At 47.0% G+C, this 25,916-nt stretch overlaps 1 protein-coding gene across 4 annotated transcripts; it reads right to left on the reverse strand.

Annotated features, from left to right (window-relative positions):
• lingo2b (leucine rich repeat and Ig domain containing 2b) lies at positions 1-25,208 on the reverse strand. 4 transcript variants are annotated; one of them, XM_081603217.1, is made up of 2 exons: positions 24,920-25,208; positions 1-1,965 (listed from the first exon to the last, which is right to left on the reverse strand). In XM_081603217.1, exons 1-2 carry the CDS (start codon positions 24,945-24,947, stop codon positions 98-100), a joined length of 1,896 nt encoding a protein of 631 aa, XP_081459343.1. In that variant the 5' UTR covers positions 24,948-25,208; the 3' UTR covers positions 1-97. The 4 variants fall into 4 exon arrangements, with proteins under 4 accessions (XP_081459343.1, XP_081459344.1, XP_008400956.2 ...); XM_081603218.1 differs by lacking the exon at positions 24,920-25,208 and adding an exon at positions 15,926-15,949; XM_008402734.3 differs by lacking the exon at positions 24,920-25,208 and adding an exon at positions 6,134-6,743.
• Between the last annotated feature and the right edge of the window lie 708 nt (positions 25,209-25,916).

Here is a 25,916-nt window from a genome sequence, read left to right on the forward strand (position 1 = left end):
GCCACTAAACAGTACATCACTTTCGGTTGTCACAAATCCACTTTGTCATTAAAAAACAAACAGACATTTTGTTTTCAGGCTGAAGCCGCAGCGTCCGTCAGATCATCTTCATGTTGACGCGCCGCGGGCCGCTGGTCTCCGCCACGTCCGCGCCGCCGCCGTTGGACTTCCGGGGGACGTACTCGATGTCGAAGTTGTTCTTGTGTCGCCCTTTGCCCCGGCTCCAGGCGAACAGCAGCAGGAAGCAGAACACCACCACGCCCAGGAAGGACAGGCAGCCCATGGCGGCGGAGATCAGGATGGTCTTCATGTCGATGGGGACCGTCATGTTGTACAGCACCGTGCCGTTGCCCCAGGTGCCGTTGGGCTCCGTCAGGTAGCCGGAGCTGCGGTTGCTGAAGTGGATCCTGTCGCCGGTCCCCAGGCTCTTCACGGCCAGGGAGGCGGACAGGCTGGCGTTGCCCGCCGGGTTGCTGGCGATGCACAGGTACACGCCGCTGTCGTGCAGCTCCGCCATCTTGATCTCCAGGCTGCCGTCCGGTTGGACCTCCACGCGGCCGCTGCTCTTGGCCGTGACGTAGCGTCTGTGCGGCGTGATCCAGACCACAGAGGGCCGCGGCGCTCCCTCCGCCGTGCAGCTCAGCCGCGCCGGTTGGCCCTCGTCGGCCATCAGCAGCTGCGTGGCGTTGGGGCCGACCCGCGGCTTGGTGCAGGTCATGTACCTCGACACCAGCGGCTCCTTGAGGTCCCGCAGGGATTTGCCCAGAAGGTGCTGCGGCGCGCTGCACTCCGGCTGCAGGTCCAGGATCTGCAGCGAAGCCGGCTTGTGGCTGCTGAGCAACCACAGCAACCGGCAATCGCACACCAGCGGGTTGCCGCCCATGCAGAGCCGCTGCAGGGAGTCCGCCGAGGCGAACACGGCCCTCTCCAGAGAGTCCAGCCGGTTCTGGGACACATCCAGCAGCTGAAGGGACTTCAGGCCCACGAAGGCCAGGGGCTCGATGGAGAGCAGCTGCGCCCCCTGGAGGCGGAGCTCCAGCAGCTGCGGCAGAGGGCCCAGCTCCCCCTGCTGGATGTGCTGGATGCGGCAGTAGGACAGGTTGAGGTGAGTGAGGTAGGGCAGGTTGCGCAGCGCAGCTCCAGGAAAGGCAGACAGGTTGGTGTTGGTGATGAACAGGGTGGTCAGGTTGAGGCCGTGCAGCGACAGCGGCGGCAGGCTCTCCAGCAGGGGCCAGGAATCCACCTCCAGGTGGCGCAGGCGAGTCAGCCGCTTGAAGGAGAAAGGCTTGAGGAAGCTGATGCTCAGAAAGCGCATGCGCAGCTCCAGCAGGCTGTGCAGGTGGGCCAAAGCGTCGGTGGGAACCACGGTGAGGTTGGAGCGCTCCAGGGTCAGACTCTGGATGCCCAGGAGCCCCATGAAGGCGCGCTGGGAGATGAACACCAGCTGGTTGTTGCTGACCTCCAGGAAGGTCAGCCGGTGCAGGTCCTGGAAGGCGTGGTCCAGCAGAACCACCAGCCGGTTGTGGCTCAGGTCCAGGTGTGTGAGGTTGGTCAGGCCCGCCAGCACGCCCTTCGCCACCAGCATGAGCTGGTTGCTGCGCAGGTTGAGCGAGCGCAGCGCCACGTTGGAGTGGAAGCAGCCGGGCTCGGCCACGCTGATGGTGTTGTCGCTGAGGTCCAGATCCTCCAGCTGCAGGAACGACGAGAAGTTGTAGAAGTTGATGAGGCGCAGCTTGTTCTTGCTGAGGTCCAGGGCGCGCGTCTCGATGGGGACGCCCTCCGGGATGCTGGCCAGCCGCTTGCGGTGGCAGCTGACCGACTTGGTCTGGGCGGAGCACTCGCACCGCGCGGGGCAGCTGGAGGCGGAGCCGGCCAGGACCAGCAGCAGGCCGCCGGCCAGCAGGAGGCGCTGCATGGCTCTCTTACCCACCATCACGGCAAACAGAGCAGCATCACCAACAAGCCCTGCAACGAAGCAGAGCAGGAAACAGTCAGCCAGGGTTTCTGGTATCACACATTTCAGCAACGCGGCAGTTCAAAGAGCCTTCCATCATGAAATATTAAAATAAAGTCATAAAAACATCATACTGTCACCAGCTGAGACGTTACGCTGCGCCGAGCGAGTTCATCATGAAAATAGTCAATTACGTCAAATATGTCTGTAATGAATAAATGAACTATTTTGCGTTTGCAGAAAACCTGCTAATCCTGGTGGCGCCGAGGCCGTCCGCCATGTTTCTGAGCTAAACAATGTTGGAAGTTCCAAGAATTTGGAGGCGAACGACATTTCATCATGATTTGGAAACTATAGCGTGTGATGCTAACGGGCAGCAGCAGGGATGGTGCAGCTGCTGCATTCCCAGTTCAGCGTGTTTAGACTGTCAGCCTGGCGGGGATGAAGTAAAGCCTGGTGACCCGCCAGGCTGATGAAACACTGGAAATGTTTCCATTACATGAGGAAAATTAAAATCTGAAGAAGCTTCTTCACACAAGTCATTAAAGTCATGTGTGATGTAAACAGTCACATATTCATGATGTGAAAACTGTTTCACACTAAAACTGTTTTTTCTACAGTTTTTCCACTCAGTGAATTTATTTTTTGTACTTTCAGTTTTGTAATTGTATGTTTAAAGTGAACTCAGCTACTGTTGTGGTGATCAGAGTCGAGTTTCTCCTCAGCCCTGGAAACGTCCTCCAGATGACCGGAGGCCGACTTTGTGACCGTCTTTATGTGGCTCTGAAGGTTCAGAGTTCAGCTGCATCAAAGTTACTGTAATAACTAAAACATGATGAAACAACTGAAACCGATATTAAGAAAACGTTTTCCTTCTCTGAAATAAATGAAAACTCTCATGTTGAAAAACGTAACCGGGACAATATCATGCGTTTATAAAAATAACCAAAACTACTGAAATTATAGGTAAAAGATTCTGTTTTTATCAAACTGATGGGAAATGCGTTTTTTCCCCACACAAACCATAATTTGCTGTTGGTGAATTAATGATGGTGCTTCACATACGTTAGTCTGCAAAATGGCGTCAGAAAACTGAGATCAACTCCAGAGTCGGTCGACTGTTCAGCGAAAAGGAAACAGATTTTCCTTCATTACCCACATAATCACACAGCAACAGTCTGAATATGACAAAAACAAGAAAAATAAACTAAAATGATGCAATATCAAGTAAAACAAGAAAACACTAACGATTCCAACTGAATTAGACAAAAATCTTAATGAAGTATAATAAAACTCTTTATCCTGGTCTGAACACGTTCCTCCATTTTCAGTGTCTTTCTCTTCGCCTGAGAGGAGAATCTGAGGCGAGGAGTGAAATGTTTCATGAGATTCAAATATTCCTGCTGGCTGCAGCCAGGCTACACGCCCTTTGCAGGATAACTCAGAGTGTGTGTGTGTGTGTGTGTGTGTGTTTGGTTGCAAACCTAAAATAAGCTGCTGCTATTATTAAACCCTGCAGCAGGTTTACCAGCAAACCTCTGGGTAAGTAAATCATCCATTGTTTCCATAACTATCACTGGAAACATTTTAAGAATCATTTTAAGAAGAAGAATTTTTTCCAGTTCTGTTATAAAAAGTTTTCATCCGCTTAAAGATTCTTTCCTGTCATATTTACATGTTTTACAGATAAAATAAATCCCAATATGAGACAAAGATACCCCGAATACATACAAAAAGCATTTTTTAATGGTTATTTCAACATTTAGGTGCTTTTGAAAGTAATAGCAGTCTTAAGGATTTTCTGCTATAGATTCCCCCACAAGATGGCGCCCTGGGCGGTTTCCGTATCGCCTGGACCACGTGGTTAACCTGATACGTGACCCCAACATGTGGCTGTTCTCCCTCAGCTGCTTAAAGATCAATACAGACGTTTCCCAATGGATCACACACAGGGGTGAAAGTAAGGGGGGACGGCAGGTGCTGCTACCCCTGAAAGGTTTAGCGGGGTTCGCAGTACCTGCAGGGAGGGGAAGGGGGGAGGGGGTCTGCTGTAAAACATGAACGGATTCACTGTGAGCCGTGACCGCTTAGATTCTCAAGAACAATCTAAAACAGACTTAATCAGTTAATAAATAACTTGTTTCTCATTTCATATCGTTTCTGAACTGATCGTGTTTAACTAGAGCAGCGGAGCAACATGTGGATCTGAAGGTTCAGAGTCTGAGAGCGGCAGGTCCTCTGATTGGCTGAGAGCAGCAGGTCCTCTGATTGGCTGAGAGCAGCAGGTCCTCTGATTGGCTGAGAGCAGCTCGTCCTCTGATTGGCTGAGAGCAGCAGGTCCTCTGATTGGCTGAGAGCAGCAGGTCCTCTGATTGGCTGAGAGCAGCAGGTCCTCTGATTGGCTGAGAGCAGCAGGTCCTCTGATTGGCTGAGAGCAGCAGGTCCTCTGATTGGCTGAGAGCAGCAGGTCCTCTGATTGGCTGAGAGCAGCAGGTCCTCTGATTGGCTGAGAGCAGCAGGTCCTCTGATTGGCTGAGAGCAGCAGGTCCTCTGATTGGCTCAAAACGTTCAGAACTTTATTAAGAAACAATAAAAATTGAAACAAATCATGTTCAAATTAACGACCCAACAATAATAATCTCAGTGATTATTGTTTCAACAAGGTGTTGCTCAATCCTGTGCGTTTCGGTTCCATCACCAAAATAACCAGCAGGAGATTAAAGTGAACTAACCAACCACGCTGTGATCATGAGGTTATTAATGATGAATATCCAGCCTGTAACGGACTGATTGTTATGTTTTTAACGTAATCTCTGGTCGGCTTGTGGAGCGCAGCAGGTTGCCATAGCAACGGCTGTGCTTAAATGACAGAGGGAGTAAAAAGGTGCGACTGGTTTAGAGCTGATCACCTGTTCAGGTTGTTTACTTTCCTGTGGCTCATCACAGCTGCCGTAGTTCCTGAACGTTCAATAAACGACAAACTTGGACTGATTACCTCGATGTGTGTGATTCATTTACAACAAACAGGTAAATATGTTTCATTAAGTATTTAACATACTAATGGCTTCTACCGCCATAATTATGTGACATTAAATCGTCTAATATAAAAACTATAGTTTTATTACTCTGTAGCATCTCACTTTGAGCTCAGAGTCTGAGAGGCTTTACTGATTATCCCTCTGTCTGGACACAGGACCAGTAGGACCAGTAGAACCAGTAGGACCAGTAGAACCAGTAAGACCAGTTTAACAGATAAAATGAATGGTTCTAAACCAGACATGGAAAACTGGGATGCTCTCCAGGTAGCTAAACATCTGTTATATATATATATTAGTGTATAATATACTTTTGTCATAGTACCCCCAAGAATTTAAAGCTACTTTCACCCCTGATCACACAGTAGATTATTACCAGCTTTTATTTTGAAACTCCACATCTGTTAGTGAATTAGCATATTAGCTAAACAATTAGCTCTGAGGTAGCTAAACATTTGCATACCAGCTAGCTCAGAGCTACTACTCTAGCTAAATACTTTACATGCTAATTATTAGCTTCCAACAAAATGTTTATATTGCTAAATAATTTATTTAGCAATATTTTGTATAGCTTCAAAGCTAATTCATAGCTAATAACTTTCTTAATCCAACATTTAGTTTGGATTTTTTTAAATTGGAGCTAAATATTTACATAGTAAATTAATGAAAAACAATTCAAATGACTGCTGTTCATGTTTGAAAGCTGCTGCTCAGCATGATTCATGACTCAGCAACAGGTCTCCATCCCATAATAAACTCATTTAAACTGGTCATGACGAGCTGCGCGCGCAGCCTGGCGCAGATTAACACGAGCTTCAGATTATTGTCAATTTGCGGCTCTTAAACCAGATGTGACGAGGAGCCGGGTTCGGGGTTCCGGGTTCGGTTCTGGAGCCGGAAAACCTCCGAGCAGCTACAGGTTGTTGGGCTGATCAGAACCGCCTCAATAGCCGGAAAATCTGCATTCAGCTGGCGGACATCGGTACCAATTAGAGCCGCGCAGAGAACCGAACCGAACCGGAATCCTGACGGAGGAGAAGATGAACAGAGAGAGAGAGAGAAAACACACACACACACACACACACACACACACACACACACACACACACACACACACACACACACACACACACACACACCTTACTTTGATATCAAAGTGAGAGACAGAGAAAAGATCCCGGATGTGGCAGAAGGAGCAGCGCTCCTCTTCCTCCTCTTCCTCCTCTTATCTCCATCTAATCTCTTCTTCCTCCTGTTGCCACATCATCATCATCATCATCTTCCTCCTCTCCGCAGGCTGAGCGGGGTGGAGGTTCTGCTGGTTCTGGTTCTGGACGGGCTTATTATCGATCGCCGCGCAGACACATCAGATGCCAGCCTTTTAACAAAGAGCAGGCCGTTGCCACGGCAACCACAAACCCCGACTCCCGTCCGCTGCGTGCCAATCAAATTAATGAAAAAAAAAAAAAAACACAATCCAGAATGACGTAACGGGTTTGTTTCAGCTCCTCCGAGGAAGAGAGTCAGAACCGAGCTGGGTCGTTCGGACCCGTTTGTCCGTCTGGACCTGCGTTACCGGTCCACCTGGACATCCGTCCTGGCTCTGCTCCTCTCCCGCCTCACCGGATGAATATTTACCGACCGGACCGGAACAGCTAAACACTTAGCAACTTAGCTTTTCTACAGCCAGGCTCACCTGGGAGGCTCTGGTGGACATTACACTTTAAATGTTACTGAACGTTATTAAATGTTACTGAATGTTACTGAATGTTATTAAATGTTACTGAATATTACTGAACGTTATTAAATGTTACTGAATGTTATTAAATGTTACTGAATGTTACTGAACATTATTAAATGTTATTAAATATTACTGAACGTTATTAAATGTTACTGAACGTTATTAAATGTTACTGAACGTTAATGAACATTATTAAATGTTACTGAACGTTATTAAATATTACTGAACATAATAACATATTATTGAGTGTTACTGAGTATTATTAAATGTTACTGAACGTTAATGAACATTATTAAATGTTACTGAACGTTACTGAACGTTATTAAATATTACTGAACATAATAACATATTATTGAGTGTTACTGAGTATTATTAAATGTTACTGAACGTTATTAAATATTACTGAACATAATAACATATTACTGAGTGTTACTGAGTATTATTAAATGTTACTGAACGTTATTAAATATTACTGAACATAATAACATATTATTAAATGCTCCTGAACATTCCCATTGCAGCTTCTGGCCAGCAGATTAAGCCGGCTCCCTCTGAAATCCCCATTTAAAGAAAAAGCTCCTGATGTGAGCAGAGGCCGTCGGCTCTGCAGAGAGAATCTCATTTCTAGTTGCTGCTAATTAAACGACAACAGCTCATTTTGCAAACTACTGGCAGTGAATATCTTGCAGAATTTACTGCTGACCCACATTCATCTGACAGTAACGTCCATAACAGCGAGTTGGATTACAGCGATGATGCTAATGACCGTCTTTACCGCCTCCATCATCATCACAGCTCTGCAGACCTTTTTCTGCATCTGTTGTTGGTTATCCACTTCAGTTAGCAACTTCATTTGTATTAGCTGAATGTTTAGCTGAATGTTTAGCTGAATGTTTAGCTGAATGTTTAGCTGAATGTTTAGCTGAATGTTTAGCTGAATGTTTAGCTGAATGTTTAGCTGAATGTTTAGCTGAATGTTTAGCTGAATGTTTAGCTGAATGTTTAGCTGAATGTTTAGCTGAATGTTTAGCTGAATGTTTAGCTGAATGTTTAGCTGAATGTTTAGCTGAATGTTTAGCTGAATGTTTAGCTGAATGTTTAGCTGAATGTTTAGCTTGTAAAGGACTAACTCTCACTGATGACAGGCTAATTAAACTACCGCTGCTCATTTCTGACTGTTTAACTCTTCAGTCGTGGCTCGTTTATTTTCACGGCAGCAGCAGATGAGAAGCGTTCTGGTTCATTCTGAGGCTGAAGCTGAAGCCGACCCGACGGCGGCTCAGTCCAAACATGGGACAACTTGTCCTCGGACCTCATGAGGATCCATCCCATGAGAGCTTGAAGGCGACGAGGCTTTGATCATCTGCTGGCTCAGCCTCACTTTTCCTCGCTTCGCTGATGACCAGCAGCAACACGCCGACAACCGGAACCAGCAGAACCAGCTGAGGTCCAACCAGGCTGGTCGGACGGAAAAACAATCTGAAACCAGGTGACGGTTTGGTCCAAGCAGCAGTTTGGACATGTGCTCAGAAAAATCACAGGACATTTTGGTTCTGAAGAATCAGCAGAACCAGAACCAATAAAATGATCTTCAGCAGAACCTCAAAGATCCTCCAGGTTCTGACGCTCAGACCCGTTTCACCTAAAACACGAACCGGAAACTCAGGGAAGTTACACAGAACCAAACCAGCAGCGGTTTGTCCAGCCTGGTGGAGCAGAACCAGAACCAGAACCAGAACCGGAACCAGAACCGGAACCAGAACCAGAACCAGAACCGGAACCAGAACCGGAACCAGAACCAGAACCAGAACCAGAACCAGAACCGGAACCAGAACCAGAACCAGAACCGGCTCACATTTCCTCATTCAGACGCTTCAATCTTTACTAAACTCCATTAAAACAAAGGATGAAACGTTTTAAAGGAACCCAGCTGGAGTCCACACACACCCTCAAGAGCCTGCTTTTATTTTGATAGTCCACTTCCTCTCACTGGCATATTAGCTAAATATTTAGCTCCAGCTAGCTAAACATAGAACAGAACATCATTTTAATAGCTTGTTTGTTGATCAAGTGGTAAATATGAATAAATACAAACATAACCATAAGTGACATGAGCAACATGTTGACCTTTAAATATAAATACCATAAAACAAGCGCACACCTGGAAATGTTCCTCTATAAAAACTAAGAGAAGTTTGACTTAAAACTTTGAAATTAAATAGTTTCTAAATATTTATCTTGCTAACTAAACATGTAGCATCAAACTAAACGTGCTAAACAGTTTACCAATGAAATGTTTGGTTTGAAACGTACATTCATGCGTGAAGAACAGAAATGAGCTGCTGGGTTTTCTGACGGCTGAATCATCCAAACTATTCATTTCTGACTGGAACTTCAGAAACGCCTCGACCTTCTGGCATCAGGGAAATGAAGCCATCTTGGTTTATCGGCTATTTACGGCTTTCTGCCAGAGACGGGATCAGATCTAAAGGAAAGAGGTTTCCATCTGCAGTGGATCCAGTGGATCCAGTGGATCCAGCTCTCACCACTTCACCATGAAGCAGCTTTTGGAGGAATCACAGATTGATGATCATCCTTCGCCGGCCCCAAGCGGCCGCCGCGGGGCGCAGCCTGAACCGTCTCTCTGAGCTGAACCGTATGTTTAGACTCACTGGAAAACATCCAGAACCTCAGAGTTCTGTTGGGTCCAGCAGTTTGGACTCAATGCTAACAGAGAAAGAGACATGAAGAAACCGAGCAGAACCCAAAATCCTGCAGCATGGAGGGCTTTTCCTCCTCTTCATCCTCCTCCTCCTCCTCTACTCTCTCCTCCTCTCCTCTCTTCCTTTTCCTGGCAGCAGGATGTCGATCCGTGTTGGTTAATTAGAGCTCCTGCTTCCTGTCTGAATTAACGAGCAGCTTTCTGCTCCGCTGCTCTTGCTGCCTCTGAGCCGCGGCGCCGTCACCAGCCCAGCAGGACGTTTTGGTCGGGGACGTTGCTACGAATGTCTTTGTGTGGATGACAAAAAGCTGCTGCGTTTCCATAAACCATAGAATCGAGTAAATTGAAATTATGAAAATAAATTGGCTTAAAACTCAAACTGCAGTTATTATCTGTGGACCTAAAGAGAAACAATCTAGAGTCAAAGCTCAGCTTCAGATGTCCCAGCAAGAAACTAGAGATCAGGCCGACCTCTGACCTCTGACCTGACCCTCCGGTTCCTCAGTGGACCTTCTAGCAGCTGCAGAACATTTCAGGCCCAGAGGACGAAACTCTGAGACCAGAGAGACGAACCAGAAGCTGCAGCTGGAGACCTGAGTAGAACCAGGAGGGTGGAGAGACCAGCTGGTTCTACACCACCTGGTTCTACACCACCTGGATCTACACCAGCTGGTTCTACACCAGCTGGATCTACACCACTCAGATCTACACCAGCTGGTTCTACACCAGCTGGATCTACACCAGCTGGTTCTACACCACCTGGTTCTACACCACCTGGTTCTACACCACCTGGTTCTACACCACCCAGTTCTACACCACCTGGTTCTACACCAGCTGGTTCTACACCACCTGGTTCTACACCACCCAGTTCTACACCACCTGGTTCTACACCAGCTGGTTCTACACCACCTGGTTCTACACCACCTGGTTCTATACCACCTGGTTCTATACCACCTGGTTCTACACCACCTGGTTCTACACCACCAGGTTCTACACCACCCGGTTCTACACTACCTGGATCTACACCACCTGGTTCTACCCCACCTGGATCTACACCACCTGGATCTACACCACCTGGTTCTACACCACCTGGATCTACACCAGCTGGTTCTACACCACCTGGTTCTACACCACCTGGTTCTACACCACCTGGATCTACACCACCTGGATCTACACCACCTGGTTCTACACCACCTGGATCTACACCACCTGGTTCTACACCACCTGGATCTACACCACCTGGTTCTACACCACCTGGTTCTACACCACCTGGATCTACACCAGCTGGTTCTACACCACCTGGATCTACACCACCTGGTTCTACACCACCTGGTTCTACACCACCTGGTTCTACACCACCTGGATCTACACCACCTAGTTCTACACCACCTGGTTCTACACCACCTGGTTCTACACCACCTGGTTCTACACTACCTGGATCTACACCACCTGGTTCTATACCACCTGGATCTACACCACCTGGTTCTACACCAGCTGGTTCTACACCACCTGGATCTACACCACCTGGTTCTACACCACCCCGATCTACACCAGCTGGTTCTACACCAGCTGGTTCTACACCACCTGGTTCTACACCACCCAGATCTACACCAGCTGGTTCTACACCAGCTGGTTCTACACCACCTGGTTCTACACCACCTGGTTCTACACCACCTGGATCTACACCACCTGGATCTACACCAGCTGGTTCTATACCAGCTGGTTCTACACCACCTGGTTCTACACCACCTGGTTCTACACCACCCGGTTCTACACCAGCTGGTTCTACACCACCTGGATCTACACCACCTGGTTCTACACCACCTGGTTCTACACCACCTGGATCTACACCAGCTGGTTCTACACCACCCGGCTCTACACCACCTGGTTCTACACCACCTGGATCTACACCACCTGGATCTACACCACCTGGTTCTACACCACCTGGCTCTACACCATCTGGTTCTACACCACCTGGTTCTACACCAGCTGTTTCCACACGACCTAGATCTACACCACCTGGTTCTACACCACCTGGATCTACACCACCTGGATCTACACCAGCTGGTTCTACACCACCTGGTTCTACACCACCAGGTTCTACACCACCCGTTCTACACTACCTGGATCTACACCACCTGGTTCTATACCACCTGGATCTACACCACCTGGTTCTACACCACCCGGTTCTACACCACCTGGTTCTACACCACCTGGTTCTACACCACCTGGTTCTACACCACCTGGTTCTACACCACCTGGATCTACACCAGCTGGTTCTACACCACCTGGATCTACACCAGCTGGTTCTACACCACCTGGATCTACACCACCTGGTTCTACACCACCTGGTTCTACACCAGCTGGTTCTATACCACCTGGTTCTACACCACCTGGTTCTACACCACCTGGTTCTACACCACCTGGTTCTACACCACCTAGTTCTACACCACCTGGTTCTACACCACCTGGTTCTACACCACCTGGATCTACACCACCTGGTTCTACACCACCTGGTTCTACACCACCTGGTTCTACACCACCTGGTTCTACACCACCTGGATCTACACCACCTGGTTCTACACCACCTGGTTCTACACCACCTGGTTCTACACCACCTGGTTCTACACCACCTGGTTCTACACCACCTGGTTCTACACCACCTGGATCTACACCACCTGGTTCTACACCACCTGGTTCTACACCACCTGGTTCTACACCACCTGGTTCTACACCACCTGGTTCTACACCACCTGGTTCTACACCAGCTGGTTCTACACCACCTGGTTCTAAACCTGGAACCGGTTCTGATGGGAATCTGGCTCCAGCTGAAACGTTCACCCGGGAAAACTCCATGTTTACCCGTTTCAGGTTCGTTATCAGCATTATTAGCTTGCTAAATGCCAGAATGATGATGTCACTGCTCTGCAGGGTTCTGATAGGTTAATCTGAGGTAAATCCATAACTAGCTGAACATGTTGATTTAATATCTTTATCTAAAAGTTGTTCATTTTCGATTCGGAAAAACTCAAAATTACTTCAAACATTTTATATCCGTTATAATTTTCACCAACAGATGTCGCCATTTTTTCATCTGCAACAGGAAGCGCAGAGCAGATGAAAATTTATTTAATTTAAAGCTAAATTAGCTAAAACCTTAGCTCTTAGCTTACTAAATATTTAGTTTGTAAGCTAAATATCTGGCTTATAAACTAAATACTTAGTCTGTAAGTACAAACTAAACTAGTTTAGTTACAAACTAAACTAGTTTAGTTTGCATTTAGCTAGTTCAAAGCTAGATGTGTAGTTTAGAGCTAAACAGTTAGCTTGCTAACAGCATTTGTGACATGAATAGAGAAATTAGTAGCGTGGTGAAAACATGAATTGCTGTTAGTTTAGATGTAAAATGGCGCCCTGCAGAGACGCTCCACCGATTCATGGTCAGAGTTCATATTCATGAATGAGTCGTTTTATTTCTGTTGTGTTCAGGGAGTATGAAGCTCTGCTGCTGGAGGGTTGGAGCGACGTTCTGACCCGTTCCAGGACCCGGTTGGTTCTGCCTGTTGTTACCTGAAGGTCACTCACCGGCTTCAGTTTCTGTCTAATTTTAGTGTCAGGAACTCATCCATTTTTCATGGTACCGGTTCCCCGGCCCGGCTGGTCTTTGTTCCCGCCACGTTTAAATAATAAAACTACTTCTGTGTAATCTGAAGCAAATCAGCTTTATTATGGAGCTAAACTCTCAGCAGGGGGTCAAAGGTCAGGATTATCTCCGGCTTCGCTCAAAGCCTGACACTAATGATAAAATCTCCCAAACGGACCGCAGCAGCCATGTTGCTTCACTTCAGAAGCACTGTGGAACCAGAACCAGAACCAGAACCTCCTGGTAGCAGAGTTTGCTTCCTGTTCCGTCTTTGGTCTTTATGCCTCTGAGCTCCAGGGAGGCGTTTGCTCTGTGATAATAGCAGCCTGTTGCTGTTATGTGGAGTCCATATTGATCTGATTATTGATCTGATTATTGATCTAATTATTGATCCGGAGTTATGCTACATTTGAAGACAGTCAGATGTGAACCAGAGCTCCACATTAGAGCGATGGAGGACACTTTCATCTAGAAGCAGCAGCAGAACCTCTAAAATAAGACTAATGTAGCACTAGCTTAGAAATATTAGCTTCTGTCTGGAAACACAAGGCCAAAATCACTTTATGATGCTAGCATAATGCTGTTAGCTCAGATGTTAGCTCCGCTATGCTAGCTCAGCTGTGTTAGCTCAGCTATGTTAGCTCTGCTATGTTAGCTCAGCTATGTTAGCTCAGCTGTTAGCTCGGCTATGTTAGCTCAGCTATGCTAGCTCAGCGCTTTAGGTTACACACATTTAAAGAGGAGGTGGATGAGCAGAGCTGTTTCTGCTGAATGGAAGTACTGACGTTTGGAGCGGCCCAGTCCAAGTACCAACTGAAACTCCCCACACAAAGAATGAGTGTGGGGAGTTTCCAAGCCTTCCAAGCTCCAAATCGAATTATTATCTCAGATGTGATGGAAATCTGCTCACAGAAATCATATCTAATAAACTTTAATTATCATTGAAAGTGAAGCGTCCAGATTTTCCGAGTTTGGACCGGCTGTGTCTGCCAAGACGAGCTGAAATAACGTATTATTGTGGTGACGTGGAGCCCATTCATTCAGAACGAAATGATTCATCCACATGAAAGCAGAGCAGAACAAAGCTGGACTTTCAGAACCAGCTGCTAATTAGCTTCTGAGATTCAAAACAGAATCAACTTCTAAAAATGACTGTGATTCAGCGTGCTCATAAAAACCTTCCTATAAAAGCACAAAAGTTCGACTGGATGGAGGAAATCATTCTGAGGTCCTGAGCGGTTCGGACTCAGACTGGGAAATAAACAGCATGTTTTGTTTTTATGGGTTCTGTTATTCTCCTCAGTCGGTTCTGGACCCGAACCTTTTCTCCCCCCAACATTTAGGACATTATTTTATAATAACTGGGACTGAGATCACAGGCTGAGTGGTTCTCCTCCGTCAGAGATGTTTGGTGCTGCAGCCTGTTCTCCGGTTCTGTTGGGTTCTGTTGGGTTCTGCAGGGGGAGAAACGAGCTGCGGCAGCTTCACATGCAGTCAGCGCTTCGTTCTGCAGACGATCAGGAGGAATAATATTCAGTCGTCCGTTTCCAGCCGCCACATTTGATGGAAATATTTCAGTTTTCTGCTCCACGCTGAGCGAGGCGCCTCCTGGAATGTTTCAGCTCTTCTTACTGCTCTGTCTGAACGTTTTCTGTGATGAAGGTTGATAACAGACTGGATCCTGTCCGTCAGCCAGAGCCGATCTGTGGGTCCGAACCTGAAGCTGCCTGACGATTCTCCTGGAAATGAGATGTATTTTCCCTGCTGGCCCTCGGCGGCGCGCCAGGCGTCTCCACTGGAACTGAATGAAACCGCAGGATTAGCCGCGGATTAGCAATCTCCGCTGTCGCTCTGGAGAATCACAGGCTCCCGACCCGTCCAGTCAGCCTGGGGAACAAGGTGACTTTGGGCTGAAACAGTCGGCTCTGCTGACGGCGCCGAGCGGCCCGACGGTCCGGACCACACCGCTCCACGGGCAGGCGGACCCCCTGCAGTGTTTCCACAGTAAATCTGATCAGAGGCTAAAAACGTTTCTCCTTTACAGGCGTTTGAAGTTTGATGGAGTTCCTCCAATCAGAGGAGAGGATCATTATGGAACTGCTTAAGAGCCAAAAATGACCAGCATTGGAGAACTGCTACTATTATTGTCACTACCTGAGGGGATGCTGCTATTATCCTTTTAAACTAGGGCTAAACAATTCACAGCATTCATTTGGATTATTTAGCCTGTGAGGAGGAAAAATGGAGGAGAATTTTTATTCTGTTTCCATTTTATAGCACAATCAATGTTACATTCAGTTGTTAAAAATGCCATAAATATCAAATATGATTTAAAAGAAATTTGACTTCTAGATTCAACTCCTTTAAATTGGGCCTCTGTCTCTTTAAGAAGCTCCTGCTCTTTCTGAAGCTCCGCCTCCAGGAAGTCACCCCAACATGGCTCCTATTAACCCTTTAATGACATTTTTTTTCTACCAGAGTTGCTCTGAGCAGCAGCTCCTCTAACGAGATCAGCAGATGTTTGCTAACTGCTGCTGGCTAGTCTGAAGGAGCTGCTCTGTGAGATAAACACCCTGAAGCTTGGAAACAGCAGCTGATGGGAGGAGCTGGGCCTTGAAGGCGGGGCTCGGTCCATCCAGACGTTAGGAAGTTAAATGGTTGCCATGGAAACAAAAGGAAACATGAGGGAATCAAAGCAACACTCCAACAAACATCATCCTGCCCCATTAAAAGTTATTCATTCATTTAAAATGTTAGTTAAATAACAAAACATTCATCTAAACACTTTAGCTGACTGAAGCTACCAAGCTCTTGCTTCGGGTCCATTTACCCAGAATGCCCTGCGCTGTAGTCCACTTCCGTGACCAGCTCAGCGTTTGGGTTCCTCCCACTGACCTGCAGGCCCAGTTCAGCTCCCAGTAGGAAAACGTCTGACTGGCGATCAGAAGATGTTCCTCCTGCTTCCAGAGGCAGGGAGGCGTTTACACGGCCCGTCGTTCTGCGGACTGAACCAGAACCAGCCTCACGTCCTGCCTGCCTCTGTTACCTGGACAGGTAAATGACGGCAGACGGTTTGGAGACATCCAGACCTGCTGATCCACTGAATCAGAGCCAATCAGGTCCAACCTCTGCTAACGCAAAGCAAAGCCAGCAGCAGTCAAAATGTCCGCAGGTTCTGTCATGAACAGAACCAGCAGAACCTCTGACCCGACCTCAAACACAAAACCCAGAACAGAACCAACAGAACCTCTGACCCGACCCATCAGATTTATGCCTCCAGCTCCTGTTTTCACAGCCGGATCGACACAAGTTGGGTTTTTAGTTCAGAACAATCAGCTTCTGGTCGGATCCGTCTGAATGTGAGCTCAACCAGAAACTATTAAACACATTTCAGTTTGATGTGTTTCTGCCACCAATCAGACACCAACTTCATCAGTAGCTCTGACATTTTACCTGGTGAGATCAATAAACGTTAGATTCTAATAAACATCTGGAACTGGAATACCCAAAATACACAGAAACAACAAATAACATTTACTGTCAATTGTCTAAACAAAACTTAAAAAGTGACCAGCTGAGACAAAAACAGAAGTTATTGATCTTCTTTTAATTGATCTTCATGTAATCAGCTGATTTATTGCGACAGGCAGAAAATCAGCATTTCTTACAGCATTTCCTGTTTATGTTGTCCCTGTGTGACGCGTCACCCTGGGCAGAGAGCCACAGACAGTTTGAATGAATGATTCTTTATGACCCAGCAGTCACTGAACTCAGTGTTCATGTAAACCCGAGTCCTGACGAAGCCGAGGCCAGAGGCGATGAGACACCATCACATCAGAGCGCGTTGGCTTGGGCTGCTCAGCGCCTTCCATGCCCTTTACCTGCAGCCAGCCAGAGAAACGCCGCCTTCTGGGACCCCAGCAGGTTTGGACCATTTAAGCAGTAAAATCCCACTATAACACGCAGGCACTGGCAACCAGACGCACTGTGATGCCACAATAGGAGGAGAACTCCAGGTTTCTCTCTGACAGCCTGTGGGAGGCGGCGCCTGGTTCAGAGAAGAATGACCTGCTAGGTGGGAAGCACAGGAAGGTCCAGCCAACCTGAGTGCGTCATCAGAGCGGCATCGCGTCATAAGTCTGACAAATTACAGCATTCAGAGAATCAATAGGACGTGACGGCAGGTCCAGAGGACAGCGGGCCGCTGGCGGTCATTAGCAACACGTCTCGTTTCCATCAGAGAAACACAAACAGCTGCTGGATAACCGGAGATTTAATCCCCACATCACAGAAAGAGCTTTATTTCCTCCCAACTACAACAATGACAGGTTATTATGAACCTCTGCTGTTTACTGACTCACCGTAACATAAATCTGAACTCATTTATTTCATGATCCTCCCTTTGGAGGTACAGGTTCTGCTGCTGACGGAGCGCCTTCACTTCGATTCATTAATCACTGATTTTACATACGAGGGTTCCGACCAGAACCAAGTATTCACGTGTTTCTGGTACAACGGTAAACCTGACGCACATCCGCCAACAGCAAGCCGCTTCTCTGGTCCCCCTGGGTTCATTTCCGTTTCTAAACCATCCGATCGGACTATTGTTGTGTTCAAGTTGTGCTAACAGGAGTTAGCCTAGCAGCGAAGCTAACATAGCATCTCAATGCTACCAATGTAGCAGCTAAACGTCCACATTTCTACAGAAGCTCCTGGCCGATCAGAGAATCCGGAAAGATGAACTTTGCTCCAATCTGACGGCTGAAGATTAAAAACCTTAAATATGTTTTTGTTTGAGCTCTTAAACAAACATATTTATAGAAATGGTTAACCCCGTCCCTAACATTTTGAAGTGAAAATTGCGCCAAGTTTGTAAATTAAATGCAATTTAGTAATTATAGACCTTGAAATAAGATGATGAAACATTTTAATAAAGCTCCACAAAGAGTTTTTCCATGACGTCAAACGGCAGTTATGAAGGGAAAAGCCGGAGTCAGAGCTGGCAAGGTGTACCTAATAAAGAGGCCAGAAACTTCAAAGGAGAAGATCTGGAGAATTTATGCAAAGCGTTCTGCTGCGATGGTACCGGGAGGTCCAGGTTCTGGTTCTGTGGCCGCTCTGCCTCATTTTCCCAGAATCCTCTGGGCCCTGGCCGGACGGCTACATGAACTCAGATGGCCTGTCAGCGCTGACAGGAGGCGTCCTCAGAGACGCCGTCCAACAGGACATGTCCATTACTGTCCATTAGCGGGACGACCCCGGAGACAAACCGCAGAGCAGAGACCGGCAGCAGAGACCTGTTCTGGTTCTGATGGGACCAGAACCGGTCCGGTCAGAGCAGGAGGAGCGACTCGATGCAAACTGCTGTCAGTTCTGTTTTAAAAGTTAAAAATTAACAGCAGTAATGTGGGTCATTGAACCTGTTCTGGTTCTGATGGGACCAGAACCAGAACAGGTTAAGATGCCGCGCATCCCGCATCCTGAACCAGTGGATTTGAAACCTTTAGTTTCTGCCAGCTTCTTTTCCTTCCCGCTGCCATTTACGGAGCGGCTTCACAAAGGCCATCCTGTTGACTTCTGACCTCATTCCTGTTTCTCCGCTCCGGTTTAGTCAAATCCTGCTCGTTTCCCAGCATGCCTCTGGGCAGGGCAGGGCCAGCAGGTGAAGCTCAGATCAAATCTGACTTTTGGCTTGTGTCACATTTCATCATCTGAGCCGGGAAGTGGCGGAGTCCGTCTCCACTGCTGAATGATTTATCTGTAAACTAACAGTGGAACTAAAACTGATCAGATCAATAAGTGACACTAATATAAACACTCAACGTAAAAGGAACACATATCTCTAAAACTTCTGGCTTCATTTGCAAAGCTAAAATTATAACAGATGTTATATTGCAAAAATACAAGATAAAACTATAATCTAATGTTCCCGCTTCATCAAACTTTAGCTCCTAATATACAGATTTCATGATGTTTTCTGTCACCCGACCTGTTAGAATCCACTGCATTCTTACCAAACATATTCAGTCAGATGAGATCCAGTTTGTTTCAATTTATATTCTTGGCGCTCCGCCCCTTTGTAATGCCGCCCTGGGCAGCCGCCCTGATTAAAAGCCCCCACTGTGTCACTAAAAGTCGCAGCAACATTCATTTAAATTGACTTGCCATAAATAGCAACTAAGGCTGCTGAAAACAAATATTTCAGTAATCAAGTTACTTGATTATTCTATCGAGTAATCGGATTTTAAAAAAATTATAAAATAAAATATTGCAAATCTAACACACCACCAGTGAAATTTTCCACATTTGATCTTCCCTAAGTTACTTTTCTGTAGTTTATAAACTAACCTGTAACAACAACAGGTCACTTTATAAGTTAAAACTCCAAAACCAAGATGGCGGGTCTTTAAAAGGAACTGACTTCCTACAGCTGCTGCCTCATGAGTGGCTCTTATCCAGCTGGACTCAGACGTTTTCCAAAGTAAACTGTTTTTCTTCAAACGTCAGCTGGTTTGGAAAAATCCTCTGAAACGTTTTTCCTCTCTGATCTGTTGATCCCAGGAGTCAAACGATCAAATCTCCATTTTATCTTCATGTCACGTGTTTGACCTCGTTAGGAAACTCAGACATCCTGGTTTCATGACGGCAGGTGGCCGCTCTCAGCTCCTCTGCTTCCTGTATGTTGCCATGGCAACCAGGAGCCGCTTCCGCTCGTTTTCACCGATTGATCTGTAATGAACTTCATGCTGGAATAAAACCCAACCAGACCAGTAGAACCAGTTCAGATCCCAGCTTCATGGGGGTCCGGCTCCCTGTGACGTCATCGCATCGTTACAGTTTGCGTCACCTGGTCAGAGAGACGTGAAACGGCTGCAGCTCAGGACTGAACTGGCGACCGTTTTACTTATTGAACCCAGAGCAATACGTTTTGGTGGCCTTAGGATCGCATCTCTGCTTTTTGCGGATGATGTGGTCCTGTTGGCTTCATCGGATCGTGATCTGCAGCTCTCACTGGAGCGGTTCCCAGCCGAGTGTGAAGCGGCCGGGATGAGGCTCAGTGCCTCCAAATCCGAGGCCATGGTCTTGAGCCGGAAAAGGGTAGAGTGCCTTCTCCGGGTCAGGGGGGTCGTCCTGCCTCAAGTGGAGGAGTTTAAGTATCTGGGGATCTTGTTCATAATGAGGGAAGAAGGGAGATCGACAGGCGGATTGGGGCAGCGTCTGCCGTGAAGCGGGCGCTGTACCGGTCCGTCATGGTGAAGAGAGAGCTGAGCCAAAAAGTGAAGCACTCAATTTACCAGTCGATCTACGTTCCCACCCTCATCTATGGTCATGAGCTTTGGGTCATGACTGAAAGAACGAGATCACGGGTACAAGCGGCCGAAATGGGTTTCCTCCGCAGGGTGGCTGGGCTCTCCCTTAGAGAGAGAAGCTCGGTCATCCGGGAGGGACTCAGAGTAGAGCCGCTGCTCCTCCACGTCCAGAGGAGCCAGTTGAGGCTCGGGCATCTGGTCAGGATGCCTCCTGGACGCCTCCCTGGTGAGGAGTTCAGGTCCCACCGGGAGGAGGGGAGACCCAGGACACGCTGGAGGGACGATGTCTCTCTATGGGAACGCCTTGGGGTTCCTGGAGGAGCTGGAAGAGGCTGGGGAGGGAAGTCTGGGCCTCCTGAGGCTGCTGCCCCGCGACCCGACCCGGATAAGAGGGATGGATGGATGATGGATGGATGGATGGATGATGGATGGATGGATGATGGATGGATGGATGGATGAACCCAGAGCAGATAAAATCCAGCCGAACAGAAACGGTTTTATTGTTTTCCGTCATCAGCACTGCGGTCCGACACGCAGCGACTCAGCTTCAGCCACCGGCGTCTCTCATGCGTCCGTCATGGAGCCGGTGCGCATCGGTCAGTCGCTTCTGGTTGGAAACTGAAGCTGAGCGGCTGAGTGAAGCTGCTCCACCGCCTCTAACTGGGAAAACCGTCAAACTGAGCTGGGAGGCGATTACAACCATTTAAAACTGTTTATTGAAATCTTTTTTCACGTCAGAGGAAAATCCGATGCGTCGTTATGAATTCATCTCAAAGATTCAGCAGCAGGTTGACCAACTTACTAAATAAAATAGTGTTCAATTAATTCTTATTGAAGGTATTTGTTTTAAATCAGAAATGTTTAACTTCTCTGCATCTGTACATAATCAATAAATTAACCATTTTAAGCATCAAACATTTGACTTTCTCTTCATTTACTGCATATTTGCAATATTTCTGTAATAAGGTATTTGAGGTTAGAAACGGAAGATTTTACCTGTAATTATTAACTTTATTCCATTTTTTAATCTATTTTGCTCTCAGAAATAAACTCCATTTTATTTCCACCAAAAAATCTTTTCCATTAAACTCGATCACTAAATTGTCTAAAACTAAAGATCAAATTAAATTCCGCATCTTATCAGCGCTGCTTACAGTAAAGTAATATTCTGTAATGAATTTGATCCAAACCTAAAACTCAGTTAATCGATCAGGTTTCTTCTGACGCACCTGTCCAACCTGAACCCACCTGGCCCAGGCGCCCCCTGCTGGCTGAACCCATAAAAACAAACCTGGTAATTTATTAAACGGAGACAATGTGCAACATTTCCTTCATATTTTAAAACGTGAGGTTTGACTCGGTTCTGCCGTTTGACAGTAAGAAGATAAAAACTGAGAAAAAGTTCAGTTTGATGAGAAAAGATGCTGAATATGAATATCATGAATCTCTAAATGCTGCTTTAGCTTCAGTTTTCTGTCTTTTGTGCCTGAAACTGATGAACTGAGCCACTGAAACTGGTTTTGCCTCATGGCTCCTTCCAGCTCCAGTCGAGCTAATCTGTCTGATCGTAGCTCACCTGGTTGGCTCAGAGGCGGCGGGATTTATAACGGCTTTAAGCTGCTAGCTTAGAAACCGACCCATTCCTCCTCCACCAGGATGTGCTGATCAAATTAGACTTTTCCTGAATTCACACTGTCATGATTCACTATGTCATAAACAGCGTTTCTCCTCAAACCGGAGCACCTTAAAAACGTACAGAAGACGAGATGCTAACCCGATGTTTCCATACATGCTAGGCTACGTGACGCTGTCTCCATGGTTACCAATGGTTAGACCTTCTCCCTGACGCCATATTTGATATCTCTCTAGTCACTATAAAGTAAATGAACGTATCTTCTTACCTTGTAATAACTGTAAATCCGCGGTTACACCGACGGCTGCTGCTCATCCCAGCGTTCTGATGCTACAAAGTTTAGCTAGAATGAATGTAGTCAATAAATGTTTAGAATCACAAACATTTTGAATAATATGGACTTACGCCATTTAGGTTGTTAAAATTAGTGTAAAATGAGCCTAAATGCAGTCAGTGGGGCACAGCTAGCATGTTGTCTTACACTGACTTCCTCCATTCAGCATGCTAAACATAGCTAATAAGAAAATAGCTAAAAGCTTTCTTTAGCGAAAAGGCTAATGCTAATGCTAGTGTGGGGCAGTGAAATGCTAATGTTTAGCAATGTTTGTGCTAATATTAGCCAGTTAGGACCGACGCCTGCAGAAACCAGAATCTGAGTTTAATCATCTTCAGACCTGATCAGCTGCAACTCGCATGTCTGCTGCATTAGAACCGGAGCGATCAGAACCGGTCAGAACCGGACCGATCAGAACCGGTCAGAACCGGAGCGATCAGAACCGGTCAGAACCGGAGCGATCAGAACCGGAGCGATCAGAACCGGTCAGAACCGGACCGATCAGAACTGGTCAGAACCGATCAGAACCGGACCGATCAGAACCGGACCGATCAGAACCGGTCAGAACCGGACCGATCAGAACCGGACCGATCAGAACCGTGGAGCCGCTCTGCTTCTCTGGTTCCTCCATGTCAGAAATTTGTGTTTTTATGGAGATAAAATCAGAGAAAGTGTGATTATACATAAAATCCAGAAACCTCCCCACCACGTGCTGCGGGATTCACAGTTTTGGCCAGATGGTGTTGCCGTAGCGGTGGGTGAATCACATTTATTCTGATTTTTATCGCAGCGAATTTTTAACAGATTATTGATTCTAAGTATGAAGAGTGAAACCTGGTAATAAAACGGTTAGATGATGTAAAGAGTTTTTATTTGTCACGATGGATGAATCAAACGCTCCGCCAGAACCAACACGACCAGAGCCAGAACCTGGCCCGGTTCTTTTACAGTCGCAGCTTTGCTTTCATCTCTGGATCAATAAAAGAAACAATAAAATCTCCTTCTGGAGCCACTTGTTGCTGCCGTGTGGAGCCGCTGCCGTCCTGTCCGCTCCGACAATACCACAGAACCGAGCAGAACCGAGCAGAACCGAACAGAACCGAGCAGAACCGAGCAGAACCGAGCAGAACCGAACAGAACCGAGCAGAACCGAACAGAACCGAGCAGAACAGAACAGAACCGAGCAGAACCGAGCAGAACCGAGCAGAACCGAACAGAACCGAGCAGAACCGAAAGTTCTTTAATTATTCTGTATTTCAGGATGAAATGTGGAACACATATTGGGTCGGTTCTGGATGCAGCTGATCTGACATGATGAGGGGAACTTTCTATCTTCCTCTCTTTTCTCCTCTCATCTTTTCTCTCTCTGCTTCTTTCCTCCAGGGACCAAACACACCCCGACAGGTTGCCATGGAAACGCCACACACACACACACACACACACACACACACACACACACACACACACACACACACACACACACACGCTCTTCAGTCTGGGTTTGGTGGCGGCAGCAGCTTCCTCCGTCCATCAGCCTCCAGCGGCTCGACGCAGGAAAACCAAATAAACTCGGAGAACTCGTCGACTCGGTTCGAGTCTCAAAACGATCCGAACTCGACGCTCCAAGTCGCTTCATCGCCTCAAATCGCTCTCAGGGGGGTCCCCCCCCCCCAACTCTGCTCCCCATCAGGAAAAATACATTTACAGAGAGGGAGAGAACAGAGAGGAGGAAGAGGAGTCATTTATAATTCAGGTGGATTTCATGTAGTGGAGGTCAGGATGAGACGGGAAATCTGGGATGTTTCTGAAGTAGCTCAACATGAAACACACACACACACACACACACACACACACACACACACACACACACACACACACACACACACACACACACACACCCTCATCCTGATCAAACCTCCAGCAGCAGAGAAACAACGTGAAGGAAAAACCATAAAACAGACAAACTGTTCAGCAGCGGCGTCAGTTGGACTCCATATCCAATCAGCACCACGGACAGCTGCAGGGCCCTAATACAACCAGAACCCGACCAGAACCAACCAGAACCCGACCAGAACCAACCAGAACCCGACCAGAATGAAACCTGATATAAACCTAATTTAGCCCAGATTTAAACTCGGTGTGAACCTGGTCTAAATCAGGTCTAAACCCTCTCTCCTCTTTCCTCTCTCCTCTCTCCTCTCTCCTCTCTCCTCTCTCCTGTCTCCTCTCTCCTCTCTCCTCTCTCCTCTCTCCTCTCTCCTGTCTCCTCTTTCCTCTCTCCTCTCTCCTGTCTCCTCTCTCCTCTCTCCTCTCTCCTCTCTCCTCTCTCCTCTCTCCTCTCTCCTCTCTCCTGTCTCCTCTCTCCTCTCTCCTCTCTCCTCTCTCCTCTCTCCTCTCTCCTGTTTCCTCTCTCCTCTCTCCTCTCTCCTCCTCGCTCCCAGATGAAGGGTCTCCGCCTAATTGTGCTGCTGATGAAACCAGGTGTCATCAGGTGAAGAGAGCTCGGACTGAAGCCGCTGCAGGTGGAGCCTCCGGTCAGATTCTTACCTTTACCTGCTCCTCCACCTGCCCGCATCCACCTTCCGGCTTCACATGGCAGTCCGAGGCGCGCGCTGTGGCGGGAAGGCGCAGTCTGCGGTCCGGGTCGGTCTGTCTCTCTTCCATGGAAACAAACCCTTCAGATGAACATGTCGGCTCCTCTCTGGAGGTTTCACCCGCGGCTCTGCTCGCTCTGCGGCCGCCGCGTCCCGCCTCACGGCTCCGGGTGGAAAGAAGAGTCGGAGCCGCGCAACGTGACAGAGGCGCTGGGAGGAGGAGGAGGAGGAGGATGAAGATGCGTCAAGCCCGCAGCTTCACAGGCTGGATGAGTCAACCTTCAGAGTAAAAGCTCCGAGACTGTAAACTTAGTTACAAAATAAAAGTTTTATCTGGGGCTTTCAGAAAGAAGCAGAATTAATTCCAGATATTTAAGAGAATAAATATTAAGTCATAATTTCACCACGTTATTCATTTAGTTATATTTTTTTCAAACTAAATGTTTCATTAGTGAGCTAAATATTTAGCTCCTAGCTAGCTAAATATTTAGCTCCTAGCTAGCTAAATATGATTTTTAGGTTAGCTCTGAGCTAGATATTTAATTTTATAACTAAATATTTAGCTATCTCAGTGCTAAATATGATGCTAATATGCAAATTAGCTTGCCTGTGGACTGTCAAAATAAAAGCTGCGTCTTGAGAACTTCAATGTTAACTGAATATTTTGTTAGCAAACTAAACACTTAGCTTTAAACTAAATATTTTGTTTGAAATTGTAACATTTACTTTCAAGATAATTGTTTTAGCTCCGAAATAAATATGGGACAGTTTAGGTCAGAACAGATTCATATGTTTGAATGGCCTAGTCAAAGTCCAGAGCTAAGCTTGCAGACTGAATTCATCAAATCAGTGAAATCACGTGTGATCCAGTAAATCGGGAGGAGAGTCTTCATCACAGTGCTGATGAAGATCCAGGTGTTTTCTTTGCTTTCAGCTCAAAGTTTAAATCA

This window comes from Poecilia reticulata, chromosome 22 (genome assembly GCF_904066995.2).
Source record: "Poecilia reticulata chromosome 22, P_reticulata-male-v2, whole genome shotgun sequence".
NCBI lineage: Eukaryota > Metazoa > Chordata > Actinopteri > Cyprinodontiformes > Poeciliidae > Poecilia > Poecilia reticulata.